The sequence below is a fragment of the Syngnathoides biaculeatus genome, chromosome 14, assembly GCF_019802595.1.
Source record: "Syngnathoides biaculeatus isolate LvHL_M chromosome 14, ASM1980259v1, whole genome shotgun sequence".
NCBI lineage: Eukaryota > Metazoa > Chordata > Actinopteri > Syngnathiformes > Syngnathidae > Syngnathoides > Syngnathoides biaculeatus.
This window is the reverse complement of record NC_084653.1, coordinates 928384-944774: the sequence shown is the minus strand read 5'-3', so window position 1 is coordinate 944774 and position 16391 is coordinate 928384. Positions and strand designations below refer to the sequence as shown.

Here is a 16391-nt window from a genome sequence, read left to right as displayed (position 1 = left end):
ATCCTTTCCTGACCTTTTTTGAGGATGGACTTGATGTTCGTCTCCCACTGCAGGTCCTCTGAGACTGTAATTCCCAAGAATTTGAAGGTCCCGAAGGTTGACACAAGACAGTTGGATAGTATGAGGGGCAGCTGTGGTGAAGGATCCCTCCTGAAGTCCACAATCATTTCAACAGTCTTTACATTGTTCAACACCAGTTTGTGTCCCACACCAAAACCTCCAGTCTTGCCACTTCCTGTCGTTACGCAGACTCGTCACCGTCTTTGATGAGGCCAATCACTGTTGTATCATCTGTGATGAACTCTATCTGCGCTAAATGTTAAAAGACTTTGCATCTTTGCACTACTGTCAGTGAATAGTTCCCGATTAATTTAATGTCAATTATTCTTCGTTTTCGGCAGTTTGTTCTTCTCCATTCTCAACATGAGTGTTGTACCAGGTCGACACCAACTGCTGGAGACAAATATCTTGTGTGTCGTTACACAGTTTGCAATTAAAGTTGATTCTGTTGAGGTGTTCTGGGCATGTCCAGCTGGAAAGAGACCCCAGGGACACTCACGACACACTTGAGAAACTACATCTCTCGGCTGGCCTCGGAATGCCTCGGGATCCCTCTGGAATATCTGGATGAAGTAGCTGGGGAAAGGAAAGTCTGGCTATCCCTGCTAAAGCTACTGTCCCCCATGACCTGACCTGGAAGTAGTAGAAGATGGAGGGATGGACAGATACAACTAATAAAACTGTTATAGTTTGCATAGTTCAACAAATTAATAGTTTGAAGTAGTGCACACAACTGCTGTGATGTTGAGTTGTGGAAGATAAATTGCAAACAAGCTACAGCATGGAAAGTGAGAGCACAAAGTTAAGGCAAATATAGTAAATAATCAAGTCAAATTCTTCATTCATTTTTTACCTATCAGAGAAGCTCAATAAGCTGTTTCAAATTTGAATTTAAAGGTAACCTTGTGATGGGAATAATACAGTCTGTACAATTTATGGTTACAATCCAGTCGTTTCAACAATAGTTGATTCTATAATGTTTTTGTCAGGACATGGATCATCATTTGCCATTTGTTCTTCTGCCTTTAGTCCTGTCAGTGGCTCCAAATGGTAAGTTCACACCTCTTGTTTCCAAAATGATCAAGAGTTTTTTGTACTTCTCCTCTTGCTCTCCTTAAAATGTGAAAAGTTGTTGCAAATTTTTTAAATTAAAATATTGTATACAGAGACCTTTTTTCATTTTTACCATACCGAAACAAATGCAATTGTATATAATATTTGTGGTTGTTTCTGTTGTTGCCCATAATTACAAAGTAAATTATATCAAACATGAAATCCGAGATAGTCTTTACACACTATATATAGTATATAGTCAATACTATGTGGTGTAAGTGTAAAGTACTGTATTCACCATTCACATGGCTTCACTTTTTCTACACTTTGGTATGAGTAATCACAATGTCACTACACAATTACAGTGTATTTTTATTTACTGCTCTAGCATATTGGAATCCAGGGGAAATAGAAGAGAGTCACTTTTGTCAATATCACACAAACGAAATATACAGTGAGGAAAATAAGTATTTGAACACCTGCCAATCAGCAAAAGTTCTGGCCCTCAAAAACCTGTCAGTCTGCCTCTAAAATCTCAACCTCCACCCCACTTATTCTAAATTAGAAGTTCCTGTTTGAGATCGTTCGCTGCACAAAGACACCTGTCCACCCTACACAAACAGTAAGACTACAACTACTAACATGGCTCGGACAAAAGAGCCCTCCAAAGACACCAGAGACAAAATTGTTGATCTCCACAAGACAAGGAAGGGCTCTGGAGCGATTGGCAAGCTGGTCGGGGAAGAAAGAGCACTGTTGGACCAATCATCAGAAAATGGAAGAAGCCAAACATGACTGTCAATCTCCCTTGGACTGGGGGTCCAAGCAGGATCTCACATTGTGGCATATTAATGTTCCTAAGAAAGGTGTGGAACCACCTCAAAACTACATGGCAGGAGCTTGTCCATGAGCTGAAGAGAGCTGGCACCACTGTTTCCAAGTTTAATGTGGGTAATGCCCTAAGATGGTCTAAAATCATGCATGGCACGGAAGGTTGACCTGCTTAAATCAGCACAAGTTCAGGTCCGTCTTAAATTTGCCCATGATCATTCGGATGATCCAGAGGAGTGACAGGAGAAAGTTATGTGGTCAGATAAGACCAAAATACAACGTTGTCATAATTCCATTCCTCGTGTTTGGAGGAGGAAGAATAAGAAATACCATCCCAAAAATGCCATCACTACTGTGAAGCATAGGGGTGGAAGCATCATGCTTTGAGGGTGTTTCTATGCACATGTGACAGATTGCACTGTATTCAGGAGAGGAGGACCTGGGCCATACATTGCGAGATTTGGGGGAACAACTTCCTTCCTCAGTTGGAGAATTGAAGATTGGTCGTGGCTGGGCCTTCCAATGTGACAATGACCTGATGCACACAGCCAGGATGACCACAAGGCGTGGTTCCGTAAGAAGCATATCAAGGCTCTGGAGTGGCCTCCAGACCTAAACCCAATTGAAAATCTTGGGAGTGAGCTCAAACTCTGTGTTTCTCAATGACAACCCAGAACAACGCAATTTTGCAGGTTGTTCAAATACTTATTTTCCTCATTGCATATGTACAATTAGTCAACCAATCCAATTCACTTTCATTGAACAAAACAAATGCATGAAAGGAAAGTAAAAAATTAAATACAATTTAAAAAAATTATTGTATAGCAATAACATAATTTGATGTGACTCAGTTTTAAATAATTCTAAATGATAGTAATGATCAATCTGCCTTTCTGATTCTTTATTAGTTGCAGAGACTTTAAATATTGGTTGATTTGATTCAGGAATAATGTGAATCCAGGAGTTGATTTTCGAGATTTAGATTTGTGAAAGTGAAATTAACCTTATAAAATCTACAAGTTAATAATTTTACTCAGTTTTTATCTCTTCACTCAAATACTATATATTTTCCTTTTCAATTGTTATTGTACATTTTATTTTACATTGAAGATATTTTTCAACTTCTTTCCAGAATGTGGCACTAAAAGGACATTAACAGAATACATGAATCTGTTTCACATTCATGTTATCAACATTAGGAAATCGTAAAATGTCGATTTTAGGTGGCTATATATGATATAGTATCTTTAAATATACTCCTCTAATTTAGTTTGAAATAAAAAATTTAAAAGGAACAAGCCACGCTTTTCTCCAATTAATATTCAAAAATTGATTATCCCAGAGGCAGCACGATGTAGCAGCGGGTAAAACGTTGGCCTCACAGTTCTGAGGTCCCGGGTTCAATCCCGGACCTGCCTGTGTGGAGTTTGCATGTTCTCCCCATGCCTGCGTGGGTTTTCCGGTTTCCTCCCACATCCCAAAAACATGCAACATTAATTGGACAGTCTAAATTACCCTGAGGTGTGATTGTGAATGTGGCTGTTTGTCTCGATGTGCCCTGCGATTGGCTGGCAACCAGTTCAGGGTGTACCCCGATTCTTTCCTGTTCACAGCTGGGATAGGCTCCAGTGCTCCCCGTGACCCTTGTGAGGATAAGTGGCTAAGAAAATGGTTGGATGCATTGATGGATGATTATCCCAGAAGAACTTTGCATTTGGCTTGATTTGCTGAAGTCTGCAGAAAGATTCTGTTTGTTGTTACATTTTTTTGCTCAAAATATTAATACCATTTATCAAGGGGATATTAATACGAGCTGCCAGTTGCTCATGTTTTAAAAATAACTGTATCAGTTATAATATTACACTGGGAATGGAACTTATTACTAAGTGAAATTCTTTAAATTTGATGGGGAATTCTTTTTCTATAAGAAAATGATGATAACTAAGGAGTTGGCCATTTGAGGTAAACAGATCTTTGACATATACTTTTTAGATTTTATCAATCCACTTTTTTAAAAAGATTGATTTGTTCCTTCTAGTAATATATTGATTGTTCCAAAAATAATTTATGTGGGGGGGAAATTGAGTGACATAATTTCCATGCTAACAGACCTTGTTAATAAAATTTTGATATTTTGGTTAGTAATTCTGAAACACTATAATGACATGACAATAAAAATGCAGCCCTCCTACAATATTAAATATATTGTGTGGAATAAAATACTATATTAAAGCTGGAGTTTTTAAACATTATTTTAGTAATTTCACTTTAAATGTATAGTTCAGAAGCATCAAATTTAGTAGTTCAAAGCCAACTTGAGATTTAGGTCCAAAAAAACAACATTTTTCGTCTGATAGTGACCGCTTCTTTATCCAAACAAAGTTCACAAACATTCTATCAATCCCGTTGCTTGTCGAGTCACAAACATCGAGGTAGAGCACTGGATACACAAATCTGGAAACATCTTCTGCTTTACTCAAGAGAACACATCATTGTATTTATAAATCTCTTTGAACCCATACATTTAAAATTGCTTTTGTTTTCCGTATTCAGGAGGAAAATTTAAGGTTTTGACGCATAATATTATGACAAGCAACAACACCAAAATATTGAACACACTTCTTTACGGGGATGTCACATAAGGGTTTTACTTTTACTTGGGATAAACATAAAATTTCACATTTTGATTAAATTTTAAAGCAGACACAGCAGAGAAATCATCGATGAGTTACATTGCAGTTAATTTGCTCTTATATTTGAGAAATAAACCCATATCATCAGATGGTTCAGTCAATCTAATTTCCTTGCCAAAAATAGACAAACCTTTAATCTTATTCTTCTTCTTTACCTTGTCCCATTAGAGGTCACAGAGCGTGTCATTTTTTTCTTCCATGTAAGCATATCTCCTGCATCTTCCTCTCTAACACCAAATCCCCTCATGTCTTCCCTCACAACATAAATCAACCTTCTCTTTGGTCTTCCTCTCGCCCTTTTGCCTGGTAGCTTCATCCTCAACGCCTTTGTACCTTTATACTCACTCTCTCGCCTCTGGATATCAAACCATCGAAGTCTGCTCCCTCGAACCTTGTCTCCAAAACATCTAATTTTGGCTGTCCCTCTAATGAAGTCATTTCAAATCCTATCCAACCTGCTCACTCCTTGAGAGAACCTCTCCATCTTCATTTCTGCCATCTCCTGTTGCCTCTTGTTCCACAGTCTCGAGCTGTACATCATGGCTGCCCTCACCACCATTTTATAAACTTTGACTTTTCTGTCACAAAACACACCAGACACCATCCGGCAGCTGTTCCAACTTGCTTGGACCTGTTTCTTCACTTCATTAACACACTCACCATTGCTCTGGATTGTTGACCCCAAATATTTGAAGTTGTCAACCATCGCGATCAGTCCTCCCTGCAGCTTCACTCATCCGCCTCCACCCCTCTCAATCATGCACATATATCCTGTTTTACTTCGGCTAATCTTCATTCCTCTCCTTTCCAGTGCATGCCTCCATCTTTCTAATTGTTCTTCCACATAATCGCTACTTTCACTGCAGATCACAATGTAATTTGCAAACATCACAATCCAAGAGGATTCTAGTCTAACTTCATCTATCAGCCTATCCATTACCACAGCAAACTGGAAGGGGCTCGGAGCTGATCTTTGATGCAGTGGCACCTCCACCTTAAATTCTTCTCTCATACCTACGGCACACCTCACCACTGTTCTACTGCCCTCATACATATCCTGTACTATTGTAACATATTTCTCCGCCACACAAGACTTACGCATGCAGTACCAAAGTTCCTGTCTTGGTACTCTGTCATAGGCTTTCTCTAGAGCCACAAAGACACAATGGAGCTCCTTCTGACCTTCTCTGTACTTTTCCACTCGTATCCTCAAGGCAAATAATGCATCTGTGGTACTCTTTCTAAGCATGAAACCATACTGTTGCTCGAAAAGACTTACTTCTGTCCTGAGTCAAGCCTCCACTACTCTTTCCCATAACTTCATTGTGTGGCTCATCAACTTTACTCCTCTGTAGTTCTCATAGCTCTGCAAATTGCCTTTGTTCTTAAATATGGGAACCAGCACGCTTTTCCTCCATTCTTCAGACATCTTCTCACCCACTCATATTCTGTTGAATAAGTTAGTCAAAACCTCCACAGTCACCTCTCCAAATTGCTTCCATACCTCAATTTTTCATCCTCTTTCGTGCCTTTTTACCTTCCCCCTGAATAATAGCCACTTGCCTCTTCTACTCTTCCTTCTCTCTCATTTTCTTCATTCGTCAACTTCTCAAAGTATTCTTTCCATCTATTTAGCACACTATAGGCACCAGTCAACACATTTCTATCTGTATCCATAATCACCGTTACTTACTGCACATTTTCCCAATCTCTATCCCTCTGTCTGCCTGTAGAGATTCTTTTCTCCTTTCTTGTCTAACTTGAGAAACATGTTGTCGTATGCCTGTTGTTTAGCCTTCGCCACCTCTACCTTTGCCCTAAGTCGCATCTCAATAAATTCCTTTCGCCTCGCCTCATTCCTCTCAGTGACCCACTTCTTTGCTAACCTCTCTTCTTGTTTGATTTCCTGTATTTTGAGGTTCCACCACCAAGTTTCCTTCTACTCTTTCCTACCAGAAGACACACCAAGTACTCACCTACCTGTCTTTCTGATCACCTTGACTGTAGTTGTCCAGTTTTCTGGGTGCTCCTCCTGTCCATTGAGAGGCTGTCTCACCTCTTTTTGAAAGGCCGCATAACTTTAATCCTTTCTCAGCTTCCACCACATGGTTCTCTACTCTACCATTGTCTTCAAAATCTTCCTCCCACCACCAGTCATCCTACACACCACCATCCTGTACTGTCGAGCTACACTCTCCCCTACAACTACTTTACAGTCAGTAACCTCCTTCAGATTACATCGTTTGCACAAAATGAATTTTGTATTCTGCGTTCTTCTACCTCCACTCATATAGGTCACCCTATGTTCCTGCCTCTTCTGGGGGAAAAAAGTGTTCACTATTGCCATTTTGATTCTTTGTGCTAAGTCCACCGATTATATTTTGTGCAGACGATGTAATCTGAAGGAGGTTACTGACTGTAAAGTAGTGGTAGGGGAGAGTGTAGCTCGACAGCATAGGATGGTAGTATGTAGGATGATTCTGGTGGTGGGTAGGAAGATTAAGAAGACAAAGTTAGAGCAGAGAACCATGTGGTGGAAGCTGAGAAAGGAAGAATGTTGTGCGGCCTTCCGGAAAGAGGTGAGACAGGCTCTGGATGGACAGCAGAAGCTCCCGGAAGACTGCACTACGACAGCTAAGGTAATCAGAGAGACAGGCAGGAGAGTACTTGGTGTGTCTTCTGGTAGGAAAGGGGAGGAGACTTGGTGGTGGAACCCCAAAATACAGGGAGTCATACAAGGAAAGAGATTAGCGAAGAAGAAGTGGGACACAGAGGACTGAGGAGAGGTGTAAGGAATACATCGAGATACGACGTAGGGCAACGGTAGAGGTGGGAAAGGCTAAACAAGAGGCATATGACGACATGTACACCAGGTTGGACACGAAAGAAGGAAAAAAGTATCTCCACAGGTTGGCCAGACAGAGGGATAGAGATGGGAAGGATGTGCAGCAGGTAAGGGTGATTAAGGATAGAGATGGAAATGTGTTGACTGGTGCCAGTTGTCTGCTAAATAGATGGAAAGAATACTTGCCTAGAAAGAATACCACAGATGCATTATTTGCCTTGAGGATGCCAATGGAAAAGTACAGAGAAGGTCGGAAGGAGCTACATATTGTCTTTGTGGATCTAAAGAAAGCCTATGACAGAGTACCAAGAGAGGAACTGTGGTACTACATGCGTAAGTCTGGTGTGGCAGAGAAGTATGTTAAAATAGTACAGGACATGTATGATGGCAGCAGAACAATGGTGAGGTGTGCCTTAGGTGTGACAGAGGAATTTAAGGTGGAGGTGGGACTGCATCAGGGATCAGCTCTGAGCCCCTTCCTGTTTGCAGTGGTAATGGATAGGCTGACAGATGAGGTTAGACTGGAATCCCCTTGGACCATGATGCAGAGGAACAATTGGAAGGATGGAGACATGCACTGGAAAGGAGAGGAATGAAGATTAGCCGAAGTAAAACAGAATATATGTGCGTGAATGAGAAAAGTGGAGGGGGAAGAGTGAGGCTACAGGGAGAAGAGATAGCGAGGGTGGACGACTTCAAATACTTGGGGTCAACAATACAGAGCAATGGAGAGTGTGGTCAGGAAGTGAAGAAACGGGTCCAAGCAGGTTGGAACAGCTGGCGAAAGGTGTCTGGTGTGTTATGTGACAGAAGAGTGTCTGCTAGGATGAAGGGCAAAGTTTACAAAACAGTGGTGAGGCCAGCCATGATGTACGGATTAGAGACGGTGGCACTGAAGAAACAACAGGAAGCTGAACTGGAGGTGGCAGAAATGAAGATGTTGAGGTTCTCGCTCGGAGTGACCAGGTTGGATAGGATTAGAAATGAGCTCATTAGAGGGACAGCCAAAGCTGGATGTTTTGGAGACAAGATTCGAGAGCGCAGACTTCGATGGTTTGGACATGTTCAGAGGCGAGAGAGTGAGTATATTGGTAGAAGGATGCTGAGGATGGAGCTCCCAGGCAAAAGAGCGAGAGGAAGACCAAAGAGAAGGTTTATGGATGTGGTGAGGGAAGACATGAGGGCAGTTGGGGTTAGAGAGGAAGATGCAGGAGATAGGCTAAGATGGCAAAAGATGACACGCTGTGGCGACCCCTAACGGGACAAGCCGAAAGGAAAAGAAGAAGAAGAAGAAGTGCTAAGTCCACCGCTATCTGTCCCTCAAAGTTCCTTTCCTGGATGCCGTACTTACCCATCACTTCTTCATTGCCCATATTTCTTTCACCAACTTGTCCATTACAAGCTGCACCAATCACAACTCTCTCTGTGTTTGGCATGCTCAGAACTACTTCAGCTAGTTACTTCCAGAATTTCTCTTTCAACTCCAATAACCGCCAATCACATTATACATAGCACCTTCAATTTCAAATTTCAGCCTCATCACTCGATCTGATAATATTTTCACCTCCAAGACATTCTTAGCCAGTTCTTCCTTTAAAATAACTCACAGTCCATTTCTCTTCCCATCTACTCCATGGTAAAATATTTCAACCCTGCCCCTAAACTTCTCGCCTCACTACATTTTTACCTGTTCTCTTGGATGCACAATATAGCAACCTTTCTCCTAATCATCACGTCAACCAATTCCCGAGCTTTTCCTGTCATAGTCCCAACACTCAGTTGTAGGCTTTGTTCATTCCTCTTCTTCTGCTGCTGATGAATCTGGTTTCCTCCTCTTCTTTGCCTTCGACCCACAGTAGCTAAATTTCCACTGAAGCCCTGCAGGTTAGCGGTGCCCCGGGAGCAGGCTTTGTTAACCCAGGCCACGACCAATTTAGTATGGTATTCTTTCGATTACCACTCATATTTGTTTGGCAAGGTTTTAAGACAGATGCCCTTGTCGACGCAACTGTCTGCATTTATCTGGGCTTGGGACAAAGTCTATAGTTAGGACTTGCTCGTGCTCCCATAGGGCTACATTAGACAAACCTATAATAGTCAGATTATTTAATATGTGAAATGACTGCATTCCTCAAGGATTGAGGTTTCCCTTGCCTGGATGCAAGTCACCGAGGGCCTCCTCTGGGGCCAGAACTGGAGGTGGGCTTAAAGGCGAGTGCCTGGAGGCCGGGTCTGCATCTATAGGGCTCGGGCAAGCACATCCCGAAAGGGTGATGTGGGTCCCCCTTCCCAAGGGCTCGCCAACCGGAAGAGGGGCTGTAGAAGTCCGATTTTTGCATCACCCTCGAAGAAAATCCTCTGGAGGCATTTGTGTTGGAGAAGAACAAGGAAGTGACATTTTTTGCAGTAGCAGGTTCAAGTGTTTATATTGGTTTACATCTATTGTACCGGTGAAAAACTACTGTGTTTTTTTTTCATCGTGTTAGCCAAAATGCCGGGTTGTCATATTGCTGGATTTTGCTCGAACACTCGGGCGGATGGATTCACTCTTCACACTTTTCCAAAACATCCGGTTTGTTGTGAAAAATGGATAGCACAGGTGCTCAGGACAAGAGCTTTGTGGGTTCTAAATGACAGGAGGTGTGTATAGAGCGTTTTAAAAAAAATATTTGTGGGGGACTAATTTGTCTCACAGTTTATAACATATGTTGTGTGAATTTAGAATAAATCCCCTTAGTCAAACTGACAACATATAACAAAGCACTTGTATTGCGTTGAAGACAATTTAATCAAGCACAAAATACAATACAACACAAAATAATAAAATAGAAGTACAGTTTAGTAGTATGTAACACGAGCTAAATAGCTAACTAGATGTATTGTCTCCAAACTCGAACAACTTCTATGAAAGCAGCAATAATAAAAAGCTACATCCGCATCCGACGACTTGAACCTTCTCTCAGAACGTAACAAAAGATCCGCCTCAGTTAGCCACTGTTTCACTCGACGCGGAGGTGGATCGGGCCGGGAGGGTAGCTGGCTGCCCTATGCTGTCATACAGCTGGCGGGGAGGAGAAAGAAGCTCCCCCCTTTCCCCAGTATGACATCTGCAAATGACGTTGCAAGCAATATGGCTGCCGCTGGGATGTCGAGTGAGACTTCTGCAACTTTGTGCATGAATGACACGCTTTCTGCGAGTATTTTTTTCGTATGACATTGAAGTGAATAATAATATTTGTAGTTTTCATCACAATATCTATTTTTAAATGTATATGTGGATGTCAGTAGCCCTTTTAAGTACTTAAAGTTTGTACACACTGTACACATCTTTTGACCTTTTAGGTTGTTATCATTGTACAAATTACAAAATGTAAAGAAGTTAATATCCAGTTTGGGCCAGTACCATCCATCTACCCACATATGAAAAAAGGGGCCATCCTCTTCCTTTCCTTTCGACTTGTCCCGTGAGGGGTCGCCACAGTGTGTCGTCTTTTTCCATCTTCCTCTCTAATGCCAACTGACCTCATGTTTTCCCTCACCACATCCATCAACCTTCTCTTTGGTCTTCCTCTTGCTCTTTTGCCTGGCAGCTCCATCCTCAGTACCCTTCAACCAATATACTCTGGACATGTGCAAACCATCGAAATCTGCTCTCTCGAACTTTGTCTCCAAAACACCTAACTTTGGCTGTCCCTCTCTTGAGTTCATTTCTAATCCTATCCAACCTGCTCATGCCTAGCGAGAACCTCAACATCGTCATTCTGTTACCTCTAGTTCTGCTTCCTGTTGTCTCGTCAATGCCGCCTTCTTTAATTGGTACATCATGGCCGGCCTCACCACTGTTTTATAAACTTGCCCTTCATCCTAGCACAGACTCTTCTGTCACATAACACACCAGACACCTTCCGCCAGCTGTTCCAACTGGCATGGACCCGTTTCTTCACTTCCTTACCACACTCACCATTGCTCTGGATTGTTGACCCCAAGTATTTGAAGTCATCCACGCTCTGTATCTCTTCTCCCTGGAGCCTCACTGTCCGCCCTCCACCCTTCTCATTCTCCCTGGTGGGCAGGTATCCCGTGTCACTCTCCAAAAAAAAAACATCGTCTAGGTCCAGCTCAACAATCTTAAAAGCCCGGTACTCTTCAATTGAATAACAAACAAACTCAAGAATAACAAAAAAAGCATTCACCGTGGTCACCATCTTATCCAACCAGGTTCTAAAACGTAAGCCGAAGAGGACCGCAATGTAACTTTCATCTGATTGGCCAAAGAATGTAGGCGTTTCACATCGCAGCAGATTGTTTTTCTTTCTTACTTAGCTCATTCAATTATTTGATTTTTGGGTGAGCTTCACTTTTCCTTTCAGGTTTCTGTTGGAAGTAATTAAGTTCTTCAATCTGACTATTGTTTCTTATTTCCTTTTTGAGATTGTGATTGCAATCAGGCAGCACGGTGACAAAGCTGTAGGGTATTGACCTCACAGTTCTGAGGACCGGGTTCAAATCTGTGTGGCGTTTGCATGTAATCCCCATGCCTGCGTGGGCTTTCTCTAGGCACTCCAGTTCCCTCCCACATCCCAAAAGCATACATTAATTGGAGACTCTAAATTGCCCCACGGTGTGATTCTGAGTGCGGCTGTTGTCTGTCTCCATGTGTCCTGCGATTGGCTACCAACCAGTTCAAGGTGAACTCTTCCTTCTGCCTCATGACAGCTGGGATTGGCTCCATCACTCCCATGAACCTTGTGAAGATAATCTACTCAGAAAATGGATGGATGGATGGATGGATGGATGGATGGATGGATGGATGGATGGATGGATGGATGGATGGATGGATGGATGGATGATTGCAATCAACTTTCCCTATATACTGTAGTTGATTTTAAAGTATCCCACAATGGAGCTTGGTCTGTTTCCCATTATTTTCTTCCAAATATGTCTTTGCATCTGCATTCATTTGTTTAGTGACTGATTAATATCTGCACATTCAATCTACATATTATTCTCTTTTCTATAGTTCCATTGAATCTTCAAGGAGATGGCACTGTGATCTGATACATCTACTACTTCATTCTTGAATTGTTTTACAACAGTCGCACTCACAATGACACCTAGACACAATTTAGAGTGTCCAATGAATGCGTGTTTTTGGGATGTGGGAGCAAACCGGAGTGCCTGTAGAAAACCCACGTAGGCATGGGGAGAACATGCAAAGTCCACACAGGTCGGTAGGTAGATTGAACCCTGGTCCTCAGAACTGTGAGGCCAACGCTTTACAGCTGCTCCACCGCGCCATGACCATGAAAATAATTATATTTCATCAATATGTGCCAAAAACAAATCCTTGAAAACATACGCTGGACTATCACCAGCAACATTGTTCTGGGACAGCAAACTGACCTCAAGTCAATAGTGAAGGAGAGCCAACAAAAGTTCTGGAGATGGCAAGGCAACACCCTTCTTCAAAAGCCTCCATTCAAAGTTGCCCTCTTCTGGAACTCTCAACGCAAAAGGAGGAGGGGCAGAAAAAGAACCTCCTGTAGTAATGAAATAAAGACATGAAGAGGCCTGGCCTAATATGTGAGAAAAGAGCCCAGGATCATAAAGGTTGGGACGTGGGAGGAAACGAGTGTACCTGCCATGGGGAGAAAATGCAAACTCCACTCATAAAAGTCTTTGACTATGAGGCACACCTCCAAACCAGACTCCGCTGTGCTATTCTATTTCATGACTATAACATTATATTTATGCATCAAATGTGTTAGAGGATTAAAAAAAAGTGTGAGATCATAAAATAAGTGTTTTTTTTTTCTTTTCTGACATTTTGTATCTCCTAAATTGCATGTTTCACTCTATATTTGATATTTTGATCCCCCATCGTCATATTTGTAATGCAAATGTTTGGTTTTGTCTTTCTTTTTATTTGTAGGATTGTGTCAAAAGGAAGACATTTGCTCAAAGTCCTTAGTAAACTCCTGCAATGACTGTATCAGATCTGGGCCATATTGCGCTTGGTGTCAACAACTGGTATGTTTTGAGCACAATATGTGACTTTCCAATTTTATCATTGGATTATTTTAGGTAAGTTGAATTTCGACTAAATACAATTCAATGATAATGAAAAAAAACAATAACCCCCCCCAAAAAATGTCCACCATTGTTTTTCCACTTAACCCAGTGTTTTATTTTTCCGGTCCGGTATTAAACGCAAAATGTAACAAGTAAAATAAAAAATAAAAAAAAAATTCTAGTTTTTACTCCATAACAGTCCAATGCAGTCGTGTTCCCTCAATATTCGTGGTTATGTTCCCTACCCCCTAGCCCCTGCCCCCATGAAGAAAGAAATCCACAAATAATGGATGCAGTATTAAATACCTATGTGTGATATGTACCATATTTTTGCAACCATAAGGCTTAAACCTTTTTCCAAAATGGACAGTGCACAAGTTCCATAATCCGTTAACGTTGTGTGACTAGTCCAATGAAGTACACCTGAACACACTGGTTACATTTTTACCATGTGTACTACCATGTGTTTCAGCACGTACAGTGAAGAAAATAAGTATTTGAATACCCTGCTATATTGGAGATTCTCCCACTAAGAAATTATGGAGGGGTCTGAAATTCTCATTGTAGGTGCATGTCCACTGTGAGAGAGATAATCTAAAAAGAAAAATCCAGAAATCAAAATGTATGATTTTTTTTTGACAATTTATTTGTCATACAACTGCAAATAAGTATTTGAACACCTGTTTACCAGACAGAATTCTGAACCTTAAAGACCTGTTAGTCCGCCTTTAAAACTCCACCTCCACTCCATGTATTATCCTGAACCAGATGCACCTGTGTGAGGTTGTTAGCTGCATAAAGACATCTGTCCACCCCATACAATTAGTAAGACTCAAACTTGTAACATGGCCAAGACCAAATAGCTGTACAAAGACACCAGAAACAAAATTGTACAACTCCACATGGCTGGAAAGGGCTACGGAGAAATTGCCAAGCAGCTTGGTGAAAAAAGGTCTAAGCAATCATTAGAAAATGGAAGAAGCTAAACATGATGGTCAATCTCATTCGGAGTGGAGTCCCATGCAAGATATCACCTCATGGGGTCTCAATTATTCTTAGAAATGTGAGGAATCAGCCCAGGAGTACACAACAGGACTTGATCAATGACCTGAAAAGAGTTGGGACCACCGTTTCCAAGGTGACTGTTGGTAATACACTAAGATGTCATGGTTTGAAATCATGCATGGCACGGAATGTTCCCCTGCTTCAACCAGCACGTCAAGGACCGTCTTAAGTTTGCCAGTGTCCATTTGGACGATACAGAAGAGTCATGTGAGATGGTTTTGTGGTCAGATGAAACCAAAATGGAATTTTTTGGTCATAATTCCACAAACTGTGTTTGGAGGAAGACGAATAATTAGTTCCATCCCAAGTACACCATCCCTACCATGAACCATGGGCGTGGTAGCATCATGCTTTGGGGATGTTTTTCTGCAGATGGGGCAGGACGACTGCACTTTATTAAGGAGAGGATGACCGCGGCCATGTATTGTGAGATTTTGGGGAACAACTTCTTTCCGAGTCAGAGCATTGAAGATGGGTCGTGGCTGGGTCTTTCAACATGACAATGACCCAAAGCACTCAGCCAGGAAAACCAATGAGTGGCTCCGTAAGAAGCATATCAAGGTTATGGCGTGGCCCAGCCAGTCTCCAGACCTAAACCCAGTCGAAAATCTTTGGAGGGAGCTGAAACTCTGTGTTTCTCAGCAACAGCCCAGAAACCTGTCTGATCTAGAGAAGATCTGTGTGGAGGATTGGGCCAAAATCCCTTCTGCACTGTGTGCAAACCTGGTGAACAACTACAGGAAACGTTTGACCTCTGTGTTTGCAAACAAAGGCTACTGTACCAAATATTAACATTGGTTTTCTCAGGTGTTCAAATACTTATTTGCTGCTGTATCACACAAATAAATCATTAAAAAAAAATGTATATATATATATATATATATATATATATATATATATATATATATATATATATATACACACACACACACACACACACACACATTGTGATTTCTGGACTTTTTTTTTTTAGATTATCTCTCTCACAGTGGACATGCATCTACGATGAAAATTTCAGCCCCATCCATGACTTCTAAGTGGGAGAGTGGCATTGAGAGGAGCCAGGAGGTGGCTGGGGCATCTGATTCGGATGCCTCCCCGACGTCGCCCTGTTGAGGAGTTCCAGGCATGTCCTCACTGGAAAAAATCCCAGGCTACTGCACCCACAACCTGACCTGTGATAAACAGTAAAAAATAGATGGATGAAAATATCCAGAAATGGATGGATGGAAATATTCATCCATCAGAATCTGATTTAATGGCCAAGTATGTAACAACACTCAAAGAATTTGTCTCCGGCAGTTGGTTCAGCCCTGGTATGACATTTTGAGTATGGAGAAGAACAAGGGGGAAGAGAGGGCCTGGCAGGCGGGACCAGCAGAGACATCCGAGCAGGCTTAAGCAGACTGACATGTAATGCCGGGTGGATCCACATCGATTTTGGGAGCTTCAATTTCATGGTGATTGGGTTGATCACCTTAGTAATCAGGAACGGACCAACAAACCTGGGAGCAAGGTTCCGTGATTCCACCCGTAGTGGGAGGCTCTTAGCAGACAGCCAGACACGCTGACCCACTCTATAAACCGGTGCCAGCACCCTCTTTTGGTCCTCTGCGGCCTTATAGGAGTGTCCCTTGCGCAGAAGCATCTTACAGGCTCGCCCCCAGGTTTGTTTGCAGTGTCTCACCACAGTCAACACAGATGGCACCAATGAGTTGGAGTCTATAGTTGGGAAGAGAGAGGGTGGATAGCCATGCACGACATGAAAAGGA

General features: G+C 41.9%; 1 protein-coding gene across 7 annotated transcripts in view; it reads left to right on the top strand.

Annotated features, from left to right (window-relative positions):
• The window catches only part of itgb2 (integrin, beta 2), a 94578-nt gene that overhangs the window by 3788 nt on the left and 74399 nt on the right, over positions 1 to 16391 (top strand). For all 7 annotated transcript variants that reach the window (XM_061840892.1, XM_061840893.1, XM_061840891.1 and 4 more), the window contains exons 2-3: positions 1050 to 1110; positions 13415 to 13512. In XM_061840892.1, coding sequence (XP_061696876.1) covers positions 1050 to 1110; positions 13415 to 13512 — 159 coding nt within the window. The remainder of the gene's footprint in view (positions 1 to 1049; positions 1111 to 13414; positions 13513 to 16391) is intronic.